General features: G+C 42.8%; 1 protein-coding gene across 1 annotated transcript in view; it reads right to left on the minus strand.

Annotated features, from left to right (window-relative positions):
* Nucleotides 1-2454: 2454 nt before the first annotated feature.
* Nucleotides 2455-19071, minus strand: part of LOC133967663 (rho GTPase-activating protein 20-like) — a 30604-nt gene continuing 13987 nt past the window's right edge. The window contains exons 10-15 of the mRNA XM_062403253.1: nt 15066-15256; nt 14369-14533; nt 13532-13641; nt 12839-13028; nt 7205-7319; nt 2455-5902 (exon numbers count right to left, since the gene is read on the minus strand). Of these exons, the coding sequence (XP_062259237.1) occupies nt 4203-5902; nt 7205-7319; nt 12839-13028; nt 13532-13641; nt 14369-14533; nt 15066-15256 (2471 nt within the window). The 3' untranslated portion in view covers nt 2455-4202. The remainder of the gene's footprint in view (nt 5903-7204; nt 7320-12838; nt 13029-13531; nt 13642-14368; nt 14534-15065; nt 15257-19071) is intronic.

Here is a 19071-nt window from a genome sequence, read left to right on the forward strand (position 1 = left end):
AGGCTTTCTTGGTCAGGGGGTTGCATGCTTTTCGGAGTGGGTCGACAGGAATAACTGCTGTTTTGACAAAATTTCATTAGTAGCAAAGATCCTATCAGACGTGACCTCATATCACTGTGAGCTGCGTATATGTTTTGGAATCTCACATAGAGGCTATTAAATTTCCCTTATCATTCTTGCGAACATTTTCTGTTCCCAGGAGTATGACTAAGGGTGTGAGACACCAGGAACAAGCCCTCAGACAAACACACACTCAAAAGAAAACAATTGTTGGCCTCAAAGTTTGTAGCATCTTCCATTATGTAGGACAACAGCTTGTGAGCTACATTCATCCATCATTTAACCTCCACAAAAACCCCAACATAAACACAGGGAAACATGCTTCAAGCAGAGATTAACACCAACAGCCAACCATACTACCAACAAACAGCCCAGAGAGACCCTAAAAGTGGATTATGCTGCAGCAGCAGTTAGCTCTGCCAAGGAGGTTGTGTTTCCACCTATGTCTGTTTGCTTGTTTTCAGGATTCCGCCAAAACCACCACACAATTCTAACCAAACATGTTGGGGGCATTTGGCCTGGTCCCTGGAAGAATTAAATTTTGGTGCAGATGTGGATTAAGTTGTGAATGCAGGAACCATTTACCACACTATTTAACATGGCGAAATATGGTTTTAGGCTTTAGGTGGAGGAATGTTGGTTGGTTGAAGATATAAGCTGAAAAAGGAGGACTGAATACAATACTGCTGGTGGTGCACAGGGGATCATGGTGAGGTTGAAGGTTCAGCTTGTGTCCTACTCTACAAACTCAGAAAATAATAGGAGACATGGGAATTTTTGTATTTCATAGTTTATCAAAAGCACATGGTATTCAGTTGTCTGTTGGCTCCAGTGGGACTCGAACCTCTCACTTCAGTGTGATTTGCTCTACTTTCTGCTGGACCAGGATAGATAGATAAATACTTTATGGATCCTGGGGGAAATCTAGGCATAGGAAACAATGAGAACCAGAGCAGGAACCAGGAAGATAGAGTTGTTTATCATCCCACAGCTGCTGCAGATGCAACTGTCTCTCTGGGTCACTGTGACGTCAAGAGAATCCAAAGCTCACGATTGACCTTTTTTTTCTTCTAAAAAAACTATAATATAAATAATGGGTGGTGCTGGGCATTAGATGTATCTCAACAACATATATGTGTTGGTGATCTTATGAGGACTGTACATACTTTTCTAAACTACCTGATTTGCATGTTTTATTTATATGCATTTTGTTGGTTGTGTAAAATGTAAAGGATGTTCCTGGAGCCTGACTTTACTCAGTTTTACTGAATAGATTGATGATCTTTATGAAACACAAAGCTCACCATGTATTGTGACATGGCTGTTGTGTTCTAGTGATAAAGAGATGGTGTATTTTTTCAGCAGGTTTTATCAGAATCAGGTTTTTGCTGTGAGGAAACTTTTCCTGCCTTGAAAAACTGAGCTGTAAATCCACGAGTAAGCATGTAACCAAGAAGGAAAACACACTAGATTTCTACTCATGTTCTTGTACATTGCAGGTATACACCTGCCAAGTATGTTGAACTATAAATACCAGCAGGCACTGTTCCCCTATCTGCTTACATCATGCTCCAGGTCGTAGAGGACACAGCCAGACTCACCTCTAACATCTCTGAGAGTTGGCAGAAAATATTCCAGACGCGTTCTGACATTAACATCAGTTTTGTTTGACAGCTGGTCTTTACAAAGTTTGGTAGCCGTAAACATAGTCACCACGAAAGTTACCTGAGGCTTCATGTCAAAGAGGGTGTTAGTATTTACAAAGTTGATGATAAGATAAAGCAAAACTATTCTTCTGACAACCAAAAGAAAAGAAAAAAGTAAAACTAGAAGGCCACTGAATTTATTACATACCCCTGCCAAACAGTCCCCTTAAATCCAATCAAGCTGCACAAAGGCACTAAAGGAAATTAAGGCAGACAAGACATCATGAGATATAACATTTAAAAACAGGATTTGTGAGGCCACCATTCCCTTAAACTATGAACTCTGACCCCTGTAAATCTAACTAGTTACTCAGTGAGTCTAAATGAACATTTGTACCAAATTTAAAAGGATTCTCCCAAGTGGTTCTTAAAATAAGGTGTTCAAAGATGGATTTGAATCAGTTCATCCTTGAGTCCATGTCAACATTTGTGCCAAACATAATGAAATTCCCTGGCGGTGTTGGCGATGTATCACGTTCACAAGAACACACAAGACCAAAAACATGTTTTTCGTAAGGTCACAGTGACCTTGATATTTTACCTTTGACCACCGAATTCATAGAATTCATTCACGAGTCCAAGTAAACATTTGTACCAAACTTGACAGTTTTCCCTTGAAGTGTTGCTGAGATTTGTCCAAAAATATATTTCTGCTTAAGGAACAAAATCCTCAGCTGATTGACAAAAGTAGTTTTCACAAGAGCAACATTTATTAAAAAGGTTTTTGTTCTCGTGAACACTGGACATCAGGTGTTCCCAATATACAAATGGTGCATTTTGTAGCAAATATACTTTCTATAGAGACAGCAGCAGCAGAATTGGCATGTACAAAAATACACATAGGAATTTCTCACATAACACAACATACCAAAGGAACAAGACAATATATTTCTATATATATATATATATATATATATATATAAATATATATATACATATATATATATTTGTATACCATAAATATGCAGAGCTATACATGTTGGACACAATTCACTGTAATGGAGAGAGGAATTAAAATATTAATAATACAGGATTAAAATACATTTTTACACCATTTAAAATGGCAAGACTTCACATGACAATGACCTTATTCCAGAGTGTTGTTCTGTGGAAAAGTTCAGTTCATAGTAATACTTGGAGAATACTGCATAATCTACAGGTTTGTATCTACACACTTTGCAGTAATACACAGGGAAATAAGGTCATTAATTGTAAAGTGTCACACCAGAAATCAACACTGCAACATCATCATATTATTATGAACAAACGTACAGGGACTGTTTGTGCATTCAACACACACACAAACACACAAGCAGGCCGAATCCTTCACATTCCTGTGAGACTTACAGGGTTTCTCTGTGAAACCCTCAGTGGCACAAGGTTTCTCAGGATGACAATGATCACGTCATACTCAGCAGACTTTCACACAAGCGCGCGCACACACACACCAACAGTTTTTATTCTTCTTCCCCCACCCCTCCCTCCTCTCGCAGGTGAGAGACATGAAGCAGAGCTGCAGAGGACAACCCTGCGTGGTGTGCGTCTGGAAAATCCGCTCATACGAATAAATACCAGCCCCACTGATTTTACTGACTCAGATGTATACACACTCCACAAGAAAGAAAAAGAAACTCAATAGATGCAATCGGTCATTAAAAGGTAGAATTGCTGTTTGAAATACTCTAGCACTGCGGGAAACATCACGGGTGTTGTGGAAAGAACTAAAAACCAGGTCAACAGTGTTTGCATCAGATCATCTTGACCTTTTTGTCATTATTGAACAGAGCAGTAGTAACAAACAGTTGTGCTTTTGCAGCCTCTAAAACATCTGTCACCTCTGGTTGTGTCCTTGACGTGATTCTTTTTACATGAGAAATTTATTCACCACACGTATGCCAATGTAGTTCATTGATTTCTCACCTTTTTTTTTGCAAGAATGAAATAGGACTTCCTCAATCTTTAATTTTCGCCTCTTCCCTCATTATTTCACATTCTGAAGGTAAAGCAAGGAGAGACAGTCAGAGAACACATGTTTTTCAGAGGGCTGTAACTGACGGTACAGTTACTGATGTTTACGAATCTATATGTTAAGTTAATTGTTTCTTACAAATTTGGCATCAATAATCAATAAATACATTTTTTAGGATCTTCAAAGTACTATCACTGTAACAAACATGAAAGGACTATTGTCTTCAGTAAAATGTTAGGAATTATAACTAACAATCTTTCATTGTGCTTGCCAGATAATATACACTGATGCATGAGGAGCATCTCTGCCTTTTATGATTTTGAACCTTGGATGTACCATTGCAGTAAACTGCCTTTTTGTTGCACCGGGTTAACCAGGTGGAGTATATTGAAGAATATAATCACATTAATAATGACAGTTTTATAAATTCATCTCTCATACACAGTTTGTCTGTACAATGTTCTTATTTACACGTATGACTCTTCTGCGAAAAAAAGCTGCTCGAAGTCGTCCACTCGCGGGTCGCTGCATCGCCTGCTCTGCCACTCCCTCTTCCCCTTTACTATAGCCAGTGCCACCTCCTGACTCCTCCGCAAGCAGGCATCTGCATCCTCCTGATCCTGCGAGGAAAAGTAGTCCCGTACAGTCAGGGTGGCGGAGGGAGACAGGCAGAAGCGAGGCTCAGCATGGTTGGGCTCTACGTCTGATACTCTAAGGCCGGCATCCTGGGCCTGACCCTTAGAGATTCGAGGTCTGTTCAGGCTGAGGCTTGAGGATGGGTGAGAGGAGTTTGCAGTGACCTCTGTGGGCTCAGTAGCTCGGCGGGGGAGGGGAAGGGTCTTCCCTCTGTGCCCCTCCATGGCCGGAGTTAGAGAGTGAGACCTTTGCCTCTGGAGGACCAGAGTGGTGCCGCTTTGTCCATAGAAAACACCCTGCGGAGGCTGAGCAGACTCGTTTCCAGCCAGTTTCTGTGTGGCCTCACTTCCTATGGGGGGTTTGGGGTTGTTAGTAGAGGCTGGGATCGGGGGTCTGTGGGTACAGGTCTGGTCACTGAGCTGCCTCAGCTCTTTGACCGTCAGGGGCTTCTCAGTCCCCTTGTAGAAAGGCGAGCGACTGTGCTGCAGCTGCTGCAGAGCCTGCTGGTAGGACGGAGGGCTGCTTGATCTCCGCTGGCAGCTTCGGTTCATTCCCGCCGCCTCCTGGGCACCGACGGAGTAGCCGTGACTGGTTGGGTTGGTTTTCCCATTTCCCAAGTCCTCGTCTGTGTGCCCGTTATCAGACTGCTTAAGTGACAGGCGGCGGTCCCTCTTGAGCCATGTGTTAGGGTGGAGGCCGTGGGGGTGGGAGGTGGTGTGGGTGGTCCGGATGGAATGAGTGGGCTGTGGATATAGAGGCGTGGCTTCCCTCTGAGCGGGGGAGTCCCTGGGTGACAGCAGGGGCCGCCCAGGATAGAGAGGGGAGAGAGGAGGCTCAACCAATGGAATCACCCCATTGGTGGCGTAGTCAGTAGAATACTGCGAGAAGGCGGAGTCTAAAGAGCTGAGGGAGGAGCCGGTGGGTGAGGTTGCAGGTGACGACAGACTGGAACAGCTGGCGTCCAGTCGCAACGGAGGTGGAGCAGTGTGCTTCACCTTCCTCCAGCCTCCGTTCTGGACTTTGGCTCCTCCCCTCTCACGTCCATCCTCCCCCTCCTCCTTCAGCTGCAGCCCGTTCAGCCCCTGCTCCAGAAACACCTCATCCACCCCCTGCTCCTGCTCCCCTTCCATGGCGGCATCGTAGCTCGCCTTCCTTACAGGCAGACAGTCAGCGAGAGCCGTCAAAGTGCCTGACGGTGGCGTGCTCGCCAGGGCCAAGGCGGGCTCCGAACTTCTCCTCAGCCTCCTGGGACCCTGCGACATGCCATTAACCTGTCGGGTGCGAGGCTGTCGAACAGCGGGGCTGAACCTCCTGGGTCTGGCCAGCGGGGGGAGCTGCAGCAGGAGGTCGCTCTCGGGGTCAGGATCAGGGTCGCAGTCACTAAGGGTAATAACGGAGTCGCGGCTACGGCTGTCGGGCTTGTCCTTGTCACGGAGCGGCAGCTGATCCTGGAAGGGAGACTCAGGGTCATCGTTCAGCTCGTTCTCCAGACTGTCGTAGGACGAGTCGTTCATCTGGAAGGACGACGCATCTGGAGAGAGAAGAAAGGAAGATGTAGAGAGGGAGATGAAGAGGGAAGAGTAGGAAAAGAAAATTATTTTACGTTAAAACAATAAACCAACAAAAACTAGATATTTTAATTCACAACTTTACACAATAATTGAGCAAATAGTCTTTAAAATGATGTTCCTGTAATAGTATTGTAGCCTTTTGATCATAAAGCTTTTACAAACATTCCCTTTCAAGCGAAACTCTTTACACACAAAGGAACTGCTGCAACTTCAACGACCAAATTTAGTTTCTTCCTTAAAAAAAACTTATCCACGAAGCTGAAACAGTGAGAGCAGTATCTTGAACCGCGAGCTGAACGAACAAAGTCACGTTTCACCGCTGGAGACGGAGAGAACATAGGACAAAGCGCCGTCCTGCAGTGAGCTCCTTGACCTCGCGTGGTTATTTATAGAGCCGGGAAGAAAAGTTGGCGCTATTTATGAATGCGGAGATTCAATGGCGTGTTAATCGACACCTGTGACCCTGGCAATCACTGAAATTACAGCAGGTCAATCTGCTGACCCCAATCAACAGGCCTGAAAGAGCCTCGGCCATTCAGACGCACACACACACACACACATACACACAAGGTTAGACAGTCAATGTCAAACCAGCTTGTGATAACTTCTTAGTGTGTGTGTGTAGCACAGTGAAGCATTGTTGGTGTACTTTGAGAAAACAATTCAAGGTTCTGTTGCCACACACACACATTTTATATAGTATTTATTTCAGAGTATAGTGTGTATTTAATGCTTTACATATATTTTTTTCTTACTTTAATCATTAAAGTCCGATTAATGTTTAATGGGATGTATGTTTGATTGTACATAATTAAAAAAAATTATATTTTTCTTACTTTAAAATGTTCTATTTATCATTATTCTAAAAAACACGGTTTTCATAGTAGAAGGCAAAGAAAGAACTTCATTGTACAGGATTGTATATATGACAATAAAAACTTTTTAATGTTTAGATTTCATTGTTTGACACAAACTATTCCTGTCATGTCACTGACTCAGACCTTCTCAGCTACTTATCTCACCAAATGTTTAAAACCGTTGAATTTAAAATGTCAATGTTGGATTTATTTGCTGATATAAACAACACGGTGGAGTTTTGTATTTAATTTCAGTGGTTTCGTGAAAGAAAGTTTAAATTGATCAAAACCCACAGACTTGGCCTCCATCTTCAAAACGACTCGGTCAAACTCAAATCTTTTGCTTCACACTCAGATTGATCACCTCTGTACTCTCCTCCTGCCCTGCTCTCTTTATTCTCTCACCTGATCCGTGGTCACTGCTGCTGCTCTTCTGGCTGAAGCTTCTGAACAGCGAGGTGACGTCTTCTCCCAGGACGCTGCTGCAGTTGTCTATGAGGAACCGGACCAGCTCGCACACCTGCAGGAGGAAACACCACACGGTTCCAGTGTTAACCCTTTTACCTTTCTTTCTTTTTCCTTCGCTGCAGCTGCTGACTGGTCATTTTCATTGGTTCACATTTGGACGAAGGCGCGGTTCTGTTTATGCAGAAGTTTATTCGTTTAAGCAGCTCCTTTGGTGAGGATGCAAAATAAAAAAATAAAAAATGAATTTAGCAAACATACAGTTACCAAGTGTTTATGTCAGCATGAATTAAAACCCACACATTTGCTTAGTGGAACGCATGAAACGCACACTTGCACACACTCACACAATCACACACGTATGCCCAATTGAACAAACACATTCAAACCACCTCCTCACCATTTGAACATTGATTAAACTTGATATATTGTTGTGTTGAAACAAATGTGTGGCTGCTGTTACTGTAGCTGCAGACTGATTTACTTAAATCATATTGTGGTTTGTAGAGGTTTTGAGTGTGTTCCACATTTTCACATTCAAGAAAAGTCTGTGTTAATTTGTTTGCTGCTGAAATCTAGGCTCCAACGCCTACACAAGAATTTGCACTCAGACAAAACATCCTGATAATAATACATGACGTCATGTGTTGTCTATTATTGGCTGGGGATGGCAACTTTGGAGATTAGTGCAGTAAGTTTTCTTTTAATGTCTTCTAAGATAATAATCATCTTCATATTTAGAGGCAGCTGACCCAAATCTGAGTTCCGATGGGAACAACACATTTTGCAGAAGCTTCCAATACGTTTGAGTTATTACTTCAACCAGCTCAGTTTCGCAACATGCTGACAGTGACCGTGCTTTACAGGAAATATCAGCTCAGTCTAAACAAACAAAAATTTACCAAACACATGAAGTCCTGTGAATTGCACAGCCGGAGAACTCCGGAGGGACTAAGAGACACTGGAAAGTTTCCATTAGAATCCGCCTGCTGTGTTTATAAATTACTTGTTTTTCTCTGTCACCATTCGGCCTCTGCGACACCATTACACTATGGAAAACACGGTGGAGACAAACATACTTTCGTGCCTCTCTCTGTTTGTTTGTGGTCCAGATGTTGTCTGTTTGTGTGTGTGTTTCTGTGTGTGTATATATGTGTGTGTATGGTATTCACATGCAGTTAATGAGTCACTGCTCCGAGGAACACAGTTTTTAACTGTTTGGTTAAAAACTGCACACTCCGGCTGCAGTCATTTTGCACAAAATATAAAGTTATCACAGGTATTTTAAGGGACTTTGAAACATTCTAGTCTTTAACCAAACTTAACAAATTACGAAGCTTTTGGGAGAAAGCTGAGTCGTTTCTCACATTAACTCGAGTCAGACGCATTCACAACAACAGGAAAAAGGCAGAAACAGTCAAGTGATGTGTGGTGTCTGGGTAGAGCAGCAAGAGGCAGGACATAATGTATAAATTACGCAGTAGAAATCATTGTTTTACAGCACATCCACACCTGCGTCGGCCCTGCATTTTCAGAGTTATATAACGTAATGAGGTCCACAGTTAACTCATGATGGCAATCGAGAGATGTTAATCTCTTCGCGTTGTAAACAGAGAGCAGATGCAACATTGTCGCCCTCGTTTTATCTCTTCTGAAAGTGCGCCACATGCCCTAATGACTGCATGAAAGCCTGGAGGCAACACTTTTCTTTGGATTATAGGTAATTCTCAGCTATCTCTGCTATCCATAACCTGCAGTTACACAACAACAGTGTGTCTACTGCATTGTGACACATGCAGTAGAAACGTGACATCAAAATACTTTTAGCAAAGAAAGCACTTTAAGAGACATTTTAAAATCCGTATCTGTCTACATTCACTCACATGAAGCAAAAAACTGCAGCAAAAGCAAATACAAAAAAACCTGCAAAATAAGATGAAAACCTACAAAAATGTTGTCGTCCTTTGGAGCCAGAGAGAAAAATGTCAGATGACTATACATGACCAACTTTGGGAAAAATAGGTTGACCTTTATTTAAATCTTTGTGAGTCCATGTCCCCTCTGAAAACATGGAGGAGGCATGGCTCCTGACCTATACTGCAGCCAGCCACCAGGGGGGCGATCAAGACTTTTCTGCTTCACTTTGGGGGAGCTGTCATGTCGTCCATCTTTACATCAAGTCTTATCAAAATCATTAAAAGAAAGTTTTCACACATCTCCCTAAAAGCATCATCCTAATTGTACTGTTTTCACTACTTTCATCTTCACCGTCTTCCTCTCTTTGGATTTCCTTTCTACTTCCCTCTCTTGATTTGTTCTCTTCTCACCTGTCACTCTCCCTTTCATTCTGTCCTTCCTGCCCTCTTTCAAACACTCGGTCAGCATTCCTCCCTGTCAGTCAGAGAGCGCTGCTACGTGATACCGAGCTCAGTTAGAGAAAAGCCTGTAGGCATCCAGTGTCCATCCATCAGCAGCCTGTTCAGAGCTGCTTCTTATTCTTCAACTCTCTTTCACCTCTTCACAAAAAAAGGTAAATTAAAACGGAATGCTGATAAATATTAGTTTGTAGTATGGACACAGGTGTAGAACGGACTTTCTGCAATGACTGCAACACTACATTAACCCTCCAGCAGGACACGGCGAGCGCGTACACAATCTGCACATGTGCGCGGGTGTTTTTCTGCATTAGCAGATGTTACAGCTGTGTGTTAGTAGGTCATTCCTGAGTATTTCTAAGGTCATCAGTTAACACACACACAAACACACACACAAACACACACACGAACACACACACACACACATCTGCCCTCTTCCCTCACAAGATACTGCACTGCAGAAAAGTCGCCATAATTTAAAACAAAGCAGAAGAAAGCAATTTCCTCCACATTTCAAGAGCAAGCTCAAAAGAAAAAACACTTTCCTCAGAATGATTTGTCTCCCTGACTCCATGTTAAGTGGTACACACACCAAAGCTGCTTTTACCTCGGGAGCTCCTACAGCCAGAAACATTTAAATGATACGCTGCATGGACGTAGGATGGACACAGAGGCTCAACTGAATTGGCTGAAACTGAGTGTTCACATGTCTCCAGACGAGTTTGGGAACTGGCCATTACACGGCCAGGGGCCCGCACACACGTTTAAATTAGCCCCTGGTCCGAACCGCAGGGGATGGGGGAAATGTTGAAATCCCACTTTGTTATTTTTTTAAGCTTTTTTTTTACCAAGAAAAAGAGTGTCTGTGCTCAGAAGGCCTCACAAACGAGCAGTGTGTGAGAGGGAAAGTGTTATCAGGGGAGTATTTACGATGGAGATATTTAGGTATTTGTGGTTGTTGAGGCTACTTGTACTGAAGTGTGTGTGCGTGCATGCGTGCGTGGGTGTGTGTGTGTGTACGTTTGTGTTTGTGTTTGTGTGTGTGTGTGTCTTGTGTGTAGAAAGAAACATAGCAACATAATTTACTGCTAAAACACATACTTGTCCTCAGGATTCTGTAGGAAATTCTTTGCATATTTTTTTCTCAATGTGCACAAACACACACGCATGCATAAACACACGCACACGTGCACACTTTTTGAAAGGTAAGCAAACCAGCCACCCACTGAGACTGTGTGTAACTCAATAACTGTTACTTTCCAAAGAGACCAAGAATCCAAAAGCATTGTGCTCGGAGTCTCAGTGACTACATGATGGGCTGTGGTGGGTGAGGGGGCTCTGGGGGCTGCGGCAGCGGCAGCTTCAGCTTCTGCGGCAGACTTAAGTCATTTCAGGATAGTTAGGCTGCCCATGATGGCGAAGGTTATGGAGAAAGAGTGAGCATCAATAACTTCACCAAAATCCAATTAAGGAAATGTTAGCCCCATAAAATAATTTACTACAAGAAGATCTCTAAAAACTATGAAATACTACAGCTGTGGGGTTGAGGGTCACAAACACAGACTGGATCTAAAGATGGACGACGTGTCCCCACTTCCAGAGATGAATTTTGGGATGGAGCCAAAGCAGCGAGGTCCTGCCAATACCTGCACCGCGTACCAATCATGAGTCAGTCTCAGTGGTAAGTAGTGCTGTTTCATTTCATTCTTTCACGATGAAATGACAAGATTTCATTTCAACCCTAACCCAACCCCTTATTTAATCAAATAACTAATTATAACCAAACTTGTCCAACCCATGAACACGTGTGATAGAAATTACCTAAACTGACAGAAACTTGGAGGAAGCAGGGTCATTATTTCGTTCAACTTTATATACACTCTATATCCCTCTGGTCATGAGCTTGAGATTTTGAATACAGGAAAAGTCAGTTAGGTAACTAGCTCGACATCCAAAGGGAGTTTGTAGTAAATCTGCTGCTCCTTCATATCAAAAGGAACCAGTTTTGCTATAGAAATCAAACACCACATATCTCATCTGGCCTGGTAATGCCTGGGAACCCCCAGGAGGAAGTTGAAAGCATTTCTGGAGGGAGGGACATCTGGTCTACCTCTTTTACCTGTTGCTTCCAGAAACCGACTCCAGGAGAGCAATGAAGAATGAAGAGAATGCTTGGAATAACTGCAGCTGATATATTTCTGATATGTTCTCTGTAACAACATGTTACAAACATCTCAAATGTATTTCTCTAAAACAGTTTGAAAGATATTTTAAGGAAAAAAATTCACTAACATCAGAACTACAAACAACGTCAAGAAGAAAAGTGAATAGACCTGTAGTTACCTGTATGGAAAGATATCAATAGAGGTAAATGAGAACGTGTTTATTTTTTGATTTTTTGGGGTGAAACAACTTTTTAAGGCCGAAGTTGTAAAGTTGTATTTTCCTGTGTGTTAAAGAATAAGCATGAAACTGTGAAGCTTCCCTCTTTCCTGTCAAGTCTTGCTCTGAGCTCTGGGGCTTCCGACTCAGCAGAGTAAGAATGTGATTTTAGCCTGTCATTGATGACATGCAAACCTGTGTGTGTGTGTGTGTGTGTGTGTGTGTGGGTGTGTGTGTGTGTGTGTGTGTGTGTGTGTGTGTGTGTGTGTGTGTGTGTGTGTGTATGTGTGTGTGCGTGCGTGCGTCACAGCTGTGTGTTGGTAGCATGTGTCAGCTCCTGCTCGGAGGTCAACCCTCACATCCGTAGGGAAACCTTCCCTCTGCTGACAATTGGCTCTTGAGCTTACAGAGATTGTGTGCATGTATGTGCAACTGCAGTGTGTACAGATGTGTGTACATGCGGAATCGTGTCAGAAAGACCACAGTATCTTACCGGTCTGACAAACTTTTGTCTGCCTGCCTGATCACATATGTTTCATATATACACATTCATGCTGAAGCAGTTTGCTTCTATTGTCACCCTGGAATTTGTAATTCCTGGTGTGTTGGTTGATTTGTGTGTGACAAAAACCAACCCAAATGCTGAACCTTGTGTGTGTGATTGGCAGCCTGCCGGGCTGTGCACAGACAGATTATCCTGTCTGGTTCAATCTCAAATCTCACCTTGCATATTTCAGATTAAATCATCTGGTCCCTTACACAAAACACTCCATATGTGTACATATGAGTGTGTGCGTGCACGCGCCCCCCCCCTCACCTTTTTGGTGCCCTCCCCCTCCATCTCAGGGGTGCTTGGCGCCGGAGCCCAAAGCATGCTGGGAGCGATGCAGACAGACAGGTTGAAGGCGTTCATCTGGTTGTCGAGGGCGTTGCCTTGGATACAGTGCAGTATGGCGATCACGTGTCGCAGCAGAAGCAGGTTCTCACCAGGTAGGAGGTGAAGCAACCTGACGAGGAAGAAAGAGAGGAGGAAAGGATGGTGAACGACTGGTTCCTGTGTGTGTGTGTGTGTGTGTGTGTGTGTGTGTGTGTGTGTGTGTGTGTGTGTGTGCGCTGCCATGTCGCCTCCTGCTCTCTGGCTCCACAGGAATTCCTCAACTCACATTCTCATTGTTTCTTTCGCGTTACTTGTTTTTTATTTTGCTAAGCAAAAGGAATTCTGTTTGTTGATGTTGGATGTGAAGCTATGTGCCCCCTCTCGCTCTCCGTCTTTCTCTGTGCAGACGCAAACAGTGTGTAATGAGAGGAAACACCAACAGAGTGCCACAGTGAGGCATTGAGCCACCACAAGCCTCCACAGCACCCATGACTTCAGGTCTTTTCCTTTAATTTGTCACCAATCGGCACAATGAACTCTGTGTGACTTGTTGTGTCTGAGTGTTTGCTGCAGCAGATGATTGGCACCAAATAAGATGCTTTTTAGTTTAGGATTGGAAGGGAGCAGTTTTACCTCTGGACAGCTTGCGTCCTCTCCTCCCCTCGGTCCCCCTCCATCACGTCCATCCACCGCTCGTACAGATCCACACACAACAAGCTGCCTGGGATATTTCGCAGGAAGTCCTGTGTGGAGAAATAAAACAATAAGATAAGATAATACTTTATTATGCCGTGTTGTAGCACAAACGGGAATAATAAAAATAGTCACTTAGTAAAAGTAATATATAAGAACAAAATCTTGGAAGTACATAAATAAAAAATAATATGGAGTAACAAGATTTCACATGCATATAGTCAAATGAGAGTAAATAATTAACGGAGATATATTATTGGAATCAGCTCAATGTTTATCATCATGATTGTTTTCCATATCAAGCACTCCATGATACACATTGTATCAAAGATACTATCACTCTCATATTATTATCATCTCATCTGTGAGGCTCCCCACTTTTTAAATGAATTTAAAAACACACAGTGTAAAGCCCAATATTCATGATAAAAACATAATTTTGGTCTGGAGCAGCCATCCGTGTCCATTCTGCAAAAAACAGGTTAAAGCCCCAAAAAAGAGTGAAGATGAATCATCTGTGTAAAATAAAATGCAGCGCCCAGCTGTTCTCAGGATGCTCCGCGCTGCAGCAACTGTTTGGCCTGGATTTTGAACAATGCTGCACCTTGTGTGTGTGACTGGCAGCCTGCCGGGCTGTGCACAGACAGATTATCCTGTCTGGACTAATGTGACTTTGGATGCACAACAGTCGCTCCTGCTTTCTGTTGTCTGGCTTCAAACGAGTGAGACAGAGCAGACCTGTGTGTGTGCATGTTTGTGTCCTTGTGTGTGTGTTACCTTGAAGACGCCGGCGATGATGAACACAGACTGGTGTGAGATCTCAGGGTCCTCAGTCCCACTGTCCAGTCTGTCTCGAAGCTCCCGACAAGCTTTGGCCCCGGCGGACCGCCTGAAGACGCCCCGGGTGTAAGGCCCCTCCAGATACAGGAACACCAGCATGTCCTGGAGGAGAAAGTGGAATTAAAGTCTTCATTAATAGTATACATATTATTCTCTTTACCAATAATCTGAATTGAACCGCATTCCATAGATGTACTATAGAAGAAGATTGCTTGGTTTATTTTTGCTTCATCGTTTCTTAAAATGTCTTCAGTCTGACCTTTCAATAAGTATGATTTATAGACATTACTTTATTTTATTCATTTACTTTATCAATGTTGTAAATTTTATTCCACTGTATCTGTCTGGAAGCATTATTATTATAGTTCTCTACCGTTCTGTCTTCTAATCTATCTGGTGAATTATTTTTTATGAGCTTTTGTGGCTTTTTAAATGAGAAGGATGAGAGAGGAAGTTAAAATCAAAAGGATTAATGTTGATCCAGTTTAGCTTTCTAAAATACTATTATATAATACGGTATGATCAAAAAGGAAACTTTGTTTCTGAGTGTACATCACAACTCTTCAATTTCTGCGGCTGCTATACACTGTAGACCCCAAATCATCCTCCAGAACGGTTCCAGAACTGGACTCACCATCACGGGCTTGGGCAGGCCGTGGTCTGAAGAGCAGATGGAGCTCAGGGGTCGTCCGAACAGCCGCCCCTGAGTGGGAGAGATGGAGGTCGGGGAAAGGGGCAGGCTGTCCAGCTGTGTGTTGGAGCCTCTCCAGAAAGGCCAGTTGATCAGAGACCTCTTCCTCTTAAAAGACTTCTGCTGACCGGGCTCTGCAGGAGGAGAGGAAGAGTTATGAAAGGTGAGAGCTGAAGGCGCTAATGCAGGAACATTCAGCGATTCACCAGCCTGCCAAACTTTACGTGTGTTAGATGTTTTCATGATATTTATTTGACTCTAATGGCAGACCAAAAAGACGATGACAAATAGAAAAAAGAAAGATTTATTGACCCAGTGTTTGTGTTTGTGTGTGTTGTGTTTATCTATATATACATGTATGGGACCCTCTGTGTGTTAATGCTTATGACTGTGTGCCCCTCATCGAGCGCTGCCTAGTCCCACATGGTTTTGTGTTAACGTGTCTACAGGTGTGTCTTCACCGCTTCTACATTTTGACTTAACAGCTCAGCGTGTTCCTGCAGTTATGAAACTACAAACTGTGCGTGCACTGAAGTGTATCTAACTTTTAAGAGGCAACCCTGAGTAAGTCACTACTGATACCTAGTATGGCCTATATGGTTGCCTGAAAGTGTACTCATTGAAAAATGAATATATATTTGTATTGTTAAGAACATAATTTAGTGATATTTAAAGGAGGAATGCTGTATTAAGTTGCTGTCTATCAGTAGGCTATGTGGAACCCATATCTCAATATCAACAAATTGATCTTGCGGCTTCATGGTTTCGTGGGCTGAGCCCAGCAACCGGTCTTTACTTGGTGTGGCTCATTTTGCAGTTAAGGGTGGAGAGCTGCAACCAGCATCCATTAAACTGGATGTTTGCTGTTACCAGCAGTATCCACAGGTGCCACCAAATCTACAGGGAGAGAAATCTGAAAGATCTCAGCTTAAAGGTGAGAGAGAGAGAAAGAGACACAGACGCACTGTGTAACACAGAGACACCAAAGAATCTGTGATTGAGAGAAACATATGCAGACATGCCCTCACGCTCCACGGAACCATTTAATTCGAAGAGTGTGTCTCTGTTTAGCTGTGCATGTGTGTGAATTATGTATGGGACCCTCTGTGTGCTGAGGCTTATGACTGTGTTCCTCTTGTCGAGCGCTCTGCGGTGCCATGTCACAATGTCTACCTGTGTTGTTTGTCGTCTGTCTAAAGGTATGTTTTCAATGTGTCTGCATGTTCTCTGTGACATAACAGCGCAGCCTGTTCCTGCAGTTATGAAACCGGATACTGCGTGTGCACTGACATGTATGAAGATGGAAAAGAACAGCAAACATTTTCATTTCATCTCATCCTTCCACACAATGACAAACTGACAGCAACACGATTCAAAAACTGTGGGACCAAGTTTAAGGACACTGCAGCATGGTGGCTTTTTACTTCTAGTTCAAATTGACAGCTCATTGACAATTGATTCATTAGATAAAGGACAGTAATTGATGAGTCAATAAAGATAACTATTGAGCCAAATATTTGCTGGTTGCATCATCTTAAAATGTAATTATATATTTTTTGATAAATTGTTGATCAAACTATAATGTCACTTGTTAGAGCTCACACCTCCAGCGCATCCTTCCAAGTTTCGTGGAAATCCGTTGAGAAGTTATTGTTTAATCTTACTTACGAATAAACAAACTGGGGTTGAAAACATGACTCTAGCAGAGCTAATAAAGTAATGCTTACACTCGGACATATCTGTCAAAACTTCTGGTCATCAGTAAATTTGTAACCTGCAGTAAATCATTCAATAACCCACTGTAGTAAACATTTAATTGTGGCAACACTAACTTTTGCTAAGAATCCTAAGATGCATCATTGATAACACATGTGGTTGTGATTTATATCTGAGGGCGGTTCTCCCCTAACGAAGAAAAGATTCTTTCTGTGGGTGGAGGACGCACTCGTCCAAAAAGGGCCCCAAAAGAATACGTGGCATACCTCCCACAGAATCCATTATTTAACGATCTGCCGTGGCGTCAAGCCCAAATACACTCTGGAGCAAAGTTCAACGGTAACAGAACTATTGCCGTGCTCTGGCACTTCTCAGCAGGCCTCGCCATCATTGAAACAACATGACCTCGCTGTTAACCAGGCGTTACATCATTACAGCACTCTGGTGAGGAAGAGTTTTAGAGAAGGGGAATGAAACATAGACAAAAACAAATAGTCTTACTGGCAGATTAAAAAGCAGGTGCTGGATGCTGTATCTCTTTACATGCAATACAAATAGAGTATCCGGTTCGTCTATTTCAGCTGTACCACTATTTAACAATTTTAACTGCAACCAGGTTCTAAGTCAAACCTTAATCCACCTTATCTGAATCATTTTTGTTGCAGATAAAGGATTTTAGAAGGAACTGACAAACATGGTACTGATGAGGAAGAAGCCACAACAGAAAATTTAACAAAATTCAATTTGCTTAAATTACGTGTCTTATAAACTTTAGAGCAAATCAAACAAAGGATTGTGAAGGGGTTCTGCGATGGCTGCCTTTCAATACACCCACGCAAACGTTAGGGGTTCGGGTGTGAACCATCAGGCCTCTACAGGGGCGGCGCTGCAATGGAGAGATTACGTAAGACGCTGTTGCACTTGAGGCAAAGGAATCTGAGGCGAAGCTTGTGGTTGGCAAACTGGAGCCTCCTCGGCTGGAAAACACACACTTTTCCTCCTCGACTTGTTTTCCTCTAAACCTCATCTCCTCCTTTTTCCATCTGTTTCTCTGTATCTGCAGCTCGTCATCGCGCCTGTCCTCCGTCCTTCTGTTTTCACCCCCCCCCCCTCCCCCCTGTCTTTACTGAGGTCCCCCTTTCTGCCTGCTCCTCTGTAAATTCCTCATTCTCCATCTGTTAATGTCCGCGTTTCTTTTTCCTTCACCTCCTCTGACCCTTCAGACTTACTCAATAGCTGTGCCATCTCTCTTCACTTTCCATCTTCCTATTCTCACACTCATTCTTCCCTTCTGGGGTTGCTTCCTCTTCATCTGTCTATTGTTTTTCTTATTTTGATAGAGAGTCTGTCCCAACCCCTGCTGTCACCCCTTGTCCGCTAGGAACTCCTTTCCCACAATTCTCGATGTCTCTTTTCCCTCTCACTGTTGTTTCATCATGAGGACTAACAGCAACTGACTGTATGTTTTAGAGTTTCAACATTGACACAAAGAGAAACTGTCTTTGGAAGTGAAACTCATTTTGAGGAAATATGGCGTACATTCATACGTCTGTATCCTCCTTCGTCTTCCTGTGGCTTCACAGGCTTAAATTTACAGATACGTTCTTGACACTGGCCAAAGAGGTTCTTGGAAACCTCCACTTTAAAACCTATTGATTGTTTGAGGTTAAAACCCAGCAAGACTAAATGTTATCTTCTAATAAGAAAAAAATACTTTTAGTTTGGAAGCAGCTCTACTAATAACTAACTAAGAAAATAATTTCATGTTGTTTTCACTGGGCCAGTTTTATGTTAAAAGAATAACTGGGACAGCCCTGCAATGTGAGCATACATATATTTTATTTCCAGGCTAATGTGAGGTCACAGTGATTTTTTACCTCTCGAAATCTAACCCATTCATCTTTGAGCTGACAACTTGGCAAATTTGAACCAATTTTCCAACAGGCAAGAATAAGATATCATGTTCAAAGGGTCAAAAACATTGAGTAAGGCCACCGTGACCTTGACCTTTAAACTTTGGAAACCCAAATCTGACAGGTTCATGCTTTAATCCAAATGAACATTTGTACCACATATGAAGAAATTCCCTCACGGCATTCCTGAGAAATTGTGTTCACAAGGCAAAACTTCTGGGGTCACATCAACCTTGACCTTTCCCCCTGAATCTAATCAATTCATAGTCCATAGTCCAACTGAATATTTGACCTATATTTCAAGAAGTTTTCTCAAGGCG

The sequence above is a fragment of the Platichthys flesus genome, chromosome 13, assembly GCF_949316205.1.
Source record: "Platichthys flesus chromosome 13, fPlaFle2.1, whole genome shotgun sequence".
In the NCBI taxonomy this organism is placed as follows: Eukaryota; Metazoa; Chordata; class Actinopteri; order Pleuronectiformes; family Pleuronectidae; genus Platichthys; species Platichthys flesus.